Below are 5,241 nucleotides of genomic sequence, written 5' to 3' on the forward strand. Positions count from 1 at the left end.
GGACTTTCTGATGATCTTCTTAGCAAGTTTCGATGAGCTTCTCTAGCAAGCTCTAAGACTTCTCGGCTAGTTCCGCTAGAACTTCCGACAAACGTCCGGATTTCCGACGAACTCTCGAACTCCCAATGAAATCGCGTCCTTGACTCCGGGACTTCATGACTATCATGGAATCTCAAATTGGCGAACGCCTTATCCATTTGATTTGTCCTTTGGACCAATAATTCTATACTAAAAAAATTACTTTTTTTTATCACCATTTTAAATAAAAAATAACTTGAATGAAAGAGAACAAGGTGATTAAAATATTTTATATATATAAAGGATAAGTGATGAACGTAGAATTTGAACTAAGGATAGTAGCAAGTTGAAACTTCATCCATATATTTTGTATCTTGCAGACTTGATCACCATGACCGAGGTCATCAATCATCATTGTGTTCCGACCAATAACGGGGCTTCGATGTTGTCGTCGTCGTCGTCGTCGCCGTCGTTTCCGGAAGTGGTGGCTTGTGCATGGATCACATGGTCCCTACAGATGGGGCAAGTCAATGCTGGCTTAAGCAACCATTGCTGGATGCAGGCCTCATGGAACACATGCTTGCATGCCGGCATCACCCACAGCCGCTCGCCGCCCGCGTACTCTTCCATGCAAATAACGCAGTGATCCAGCCGGTGCTCGGGAACGTCATCGGAAGTCGATGGCAGTCGAGAAGGAGAAGACGGCACGACGTAGATGCCATGCGGGATTTTATTGAGGAAACTCGCAGCCATGGACCTCCATCGTCGTGTTTCAAAGCAACGGCACAAAGCCATGAGGAGGAACACCACGGCGACCAAGAGCAAGCAGCCGGAACCGGTGGCCAAGTGGATCAGGAGGATGCGAAGCACTATCAGCATCAGGGATGGTTCTTCAGCGTCTGGCGCACTGGACGGCGAAGGGACCTGACTCGGTGGTTCTGCCATGAGAGACGATTCTCGATCTGAGAAACATTTCGGTCGAGTTCATTAAATAGCAAAGAGAGGACACCGCGCGGGGCGGTGAACAGTGCGAGCGACGAATCCAAAGCGATCATAAGTAGGAAAGGACGGCATCTAAAAGTTTCTTTATCTGATACGTTCTTTACAAGATTGTAAATGGATAAAAGTCTTCTTTAAATTTCCCTCTCTATATATATACACAAACTAATTTCTTTTCATTATATTTGGGATGTAAATGGGAAACCAGTCAACTACGCAAGTTTGACCCAGATCACCAATATGATCGAGTTTATAACGATGGTAATAATATTGACAATTGCATAATTTTCCTTTTTAATAATAATCACAACGTCTAAAATATGCTGTTCCAAAAGAATTAGAAACCATATCTAATGGAAACAAAAGGAAAAACTTACCCATCCAAACCATCTTCATTGAAGAATATATTTGTCATTGTGTCTAGCAATGACAAATTGGTCAGTTTCTATATATGTACAAATTAGCTAATTTTGTTTAAATATTATATTATAATGAACAACTAATATAGTGTATCATTGGAATCGAACCATGCTAATTAATTTAGACATTATCTTCCCATTTAATTATCATTTTTCCTTTATATAACTATATATATACCTTGTAAATTTTCTACAAAACAATATACATTGTTAGGGGTAAAATTACATGGGGGACACCTCGATGTCATGTGGCTGTTGATGCTAAGTGTCTGATACCTTTGTTACGGACTTAGCTGATTTTGCTTAAGTCGTGCGACACTCTTGCATATTCATCCGTAAAGGTCAACCTCCTCGAAACCTCTCATGGTCCCTTAGGACATACAAAAGAGAAAACGGGTTAGAGAAAGCGCCTCACTCGGGATTCACAAGCAAACATTCCAGGAAACACTTCATAGATAATATAAATTACAAACATACTTTACAAGCTCTGAACAGTTGTACAACAAAGAGTCAAAATGGTTCACTATAGACCGAATATCTCTCACAAGTATCCAAATGACACAATATTTATTTATAAGTTTAAGAAGGCCACCAAACTCAACTAAAATGAGGTTTTTAAGCCTTCAACCATTCCTCTACATGTTGTGCAAAGCATGAACAAATAGAAAGACACGGATATAAATAAGTATTACATCGAACATCTTGTTTAGAACTTTGTTCGTGACATTCTCCCCCACTTATTCCTTCGACGTCCTCGTCGAAGCCTTTATCGACACTACAACTCCTCGCCTTTACTGAGTTTTCAATATTCTGCTCCAACTGCAATACGCCTCTTGGCTCCTAGTTGCTCTCCGCTATTGTTTTTAAGTAGTCGAACCTTTGATCTACCATGTTGCTTCAACTCGCCAATGACTCTGACTCTAGTGTCAGGTTGGCTGAGTTGTGTTGATCCCTGATTGATTCCTGCAGATCCTCCAGATGAAGGAAAAGACCATCCTTACTATGCGTCAATCTCTCAAATGCCTTATGCTGCTTGAACTGGGTGGATGCTTGTTGGAGCTTTAACGAGTATTGCCTCGTAAACTTCTGAAGTTTTGGGTCCTTCCTCTACAAAATTTGCCCATTGACTCTTCTTTCACTTAGTTGCTAGTCATAGGTGCCCAGCAAGCCAATCACGTGAGTGATGGCACGTGTGACTTGATACAGAATCTTTTTGCTTATTATATTTTGGCGTATATCACTTTATAACTATTGCATAAATGCATATATATTGTGATGTCCTTGGATTTGTGCAATGGGAATCGGATCGTGATGAGATCACGATAATGAGATCGATTCACCTTTAAACACATATCCTAAATAATCCCGGTCATAGGTTACTCGAGAGGGACATCGTGATAACCGGATAGACTGGTGTGCTGTATACCCGTCCATATGATGGATGCAGCTGGTCTCATAGCTGCTCGTGTAGGGACACTAGGGATACAGTACAGGTGCTCATTGGAGAATGAGTTCATTGATTGATCCGCTTACGGAATGCTGGATGGTTGATGATGCCTTATTGTCAGACAGCGATTCCATAGTCCTAGTGGTGTATCTGGTCCTTAGACTTGAGACACCAAGGATGTCCTGTATGAGTGCTCCACTCTTTGATACCAGACTTATAGGTTTGACTGTTCTCAGATCTAGTACAGCTGGTCATTGGGAGTGGTAGTCGACCTTACGAGGGCTATTGAGTGTCGACAGAGGATCATCCACTCTCGGCGTCATGAGAGGAATATCCTATGTGTTCTTGCTCAGACAAATCCCTGGCCAGGGTCATTCGGGTTGAGAGAGAAAGAGTTCTCCGGGAGAATCCGATTAGAGCGAGACTCGAGTAGAAACCGTATGGGTCTGACAGCACCATGCTCGATATACGGTCTCTGGGATATTAGATGGATGAGGGACTATAGGTACATGGTAACTGAGGACAGACAGGTCCAATGGATTGGATTCCCCTGTATCGTCTGGGGACTACGGCGTAGTGGCCTAGTACTTCCGTAGTCGATGAGTCGAGTGAATTATTACAGAGATAATAATTCACTCAGTCAGAAGGAGTTCTGACAGGTATGACTCACGGCCAGCTCGATATTGGGCCTAGAGGGTCACACACATATGGTAGGCATTGCGATGAGTAGAGGTTCGGATATGAGATATCCGACGGAGCCCTTGTCTTATTGGATGCAGATCCAATACCCACTAGGGAAAGGACTCATTAGGGTTTTGACACGGGATCTCTATAAATAGGAGGGATTCACAGCCTCATAGGCTAGAGTCTTTGCTTGCCCTTCCTATTCTCCTCTCCCTCTCCACCTCAGAGCAGGCCTGGAGTTTTGAGGAGCGTCGTCGCAACCCTGCTGTGTGGATCACCGCTAGAGAGGAGGACGCTTGACCTCCTTCACCCTCTCCTAAGGATCTGCAAGGAAACAGGGATATACGATCTCCCTAGGTAACACAATCTCTATACGCAGTTTTGTGTTTTGCGGATTTTGCGCACCAATCTTCGCACGACGACGAACATCTTTTTGGGAATCGGGGATTTTTGTTTTCTTGTTCTTCCGCTGCGCATATGATGTCGCCCCCTCAATGATTTACCAACAGTGGTATCAGAGCCAGGTTGTTCGTGCGAATGATTGGTTTTTGAACTGCGTGTATTGTGTTTAGGAAGAAAATTGACGTCAAAATCGTTGACGCAAAAGCGAGGAAGGGCAGCAACAGTTGCTGCCCTCGATCTGCATGCCTGCAGCCACCTGCAGCGGCAGCCGCAGCCGCAGCCGCAGCCAGGCAGCACAGCGCCGGCGCATGCGCAAGCGCTGTGCCTGCAGCAGCCGGCCGGCGGCCTGCTTGCAGCAGGCTTGCCGCCGGCGGGGCTGGCAACCCACGGGCAGAGGCGCCGCAGGGCAGCGGCGCCTGCCGCCGAAAGGAAGCGGCGTTTGCCGCCGCTGCTCCCGCGGGCGGAACTCCCCCCACAGGGGCGGCCGCCCGGCGGGACAGCACAGCCTGCGGAGGTAGCGGCGCCCGAAGGGGGCGCCCACCCGCAGCGGCATCGCCGCCAGCGGGCATGCCGCCTGCAGGCGAGGGCAGCGCCCTCGCCCCGCCGCACAGGCCGCCGCCAGCAGGGTGGCGGCGGCGGCAGCGGCAGCAGAAAGAGGGAATTAGGGTTTTCTGGGAAAAAGACAGTTTTGCCCCTCGGAATTTGAGAAATTCCAGTTTCTGTCTTTTGTCCAAATTACGAAAATACCCTTAGGAATTGAGAAATTCCCTACATGTCCCTGATTTCAGAAAAATATTAATTAATTAAAAGGTTTAGTTGATTATTATTTTTATTATTATCTAGTAGTCCTACATGATGATGATTATTTATACATGTGATGTATGATGTGTGGACGGATGATCATGGACCGTGTGATGTGTGTACTTGTGATTATTATTATTGAGGTCTGCGAACCTCCATTATATTTCTCGTTTATTGTCGGGCCTGCGTGCCCATGATTAAGTTGTAATCACATGAGGAGGCGCAGCGGGAGCGTGGATGCGACAGCAGGACCCACGAGACGGACGATCGTGATGCATGGAGATGCATCAAGATGTCGACGAAACCGACGAGGACGAGATGGACGATCACAGGGCATGGAGATGCACCGTTGCACACATAGATCTTGATGTGAGTGATTAGGCCTACTGGCTCGGGCCTAATCATATTAGGTTGTGGTCCATGATCATCTGATGTGATTGCTTATACACATACTAGATAAGTATATATATT

General features: G+C 45.8%; 1 protein-coding gene across 1 annotated transcript; it reads right to left on the reverse strand.

The window, feature by feature from the left end:
- Window positions 1-429: 429 nt before the first annotated feature.
- On the reverse strand, window positions 430-963 carry LOC135587899 (RING-H2 finger protein ATL56-like). The gene has a single exon (XM_065079751.1). The coding sequence runs from the start codon at window positions 961-963 to the stop codon at window positions 430-432; it is 534 nt and encodes a 177-aa protein (XP_064935823.1).
- Window positions 964-5,241: the final 4,278 nt, after the last annotated feature.

The sequence above is a fragment of the Musa acuminata genome, chromosome BXJ1-1, assembly GCF_036884655.1.
Source record: "Musa acuminata AAA Group cultivar baxijiao chromosome BXJ1-1, Cavendish_Baxijiao_AAA, whole genome shotgun sequence".
NCBI classification, from domain to species: Eukaryota; Viridiplantae; Streptophyta; class Magnoliopsida; order Zingiberales; family Musaceae; genus Musa; species Musa acuminata.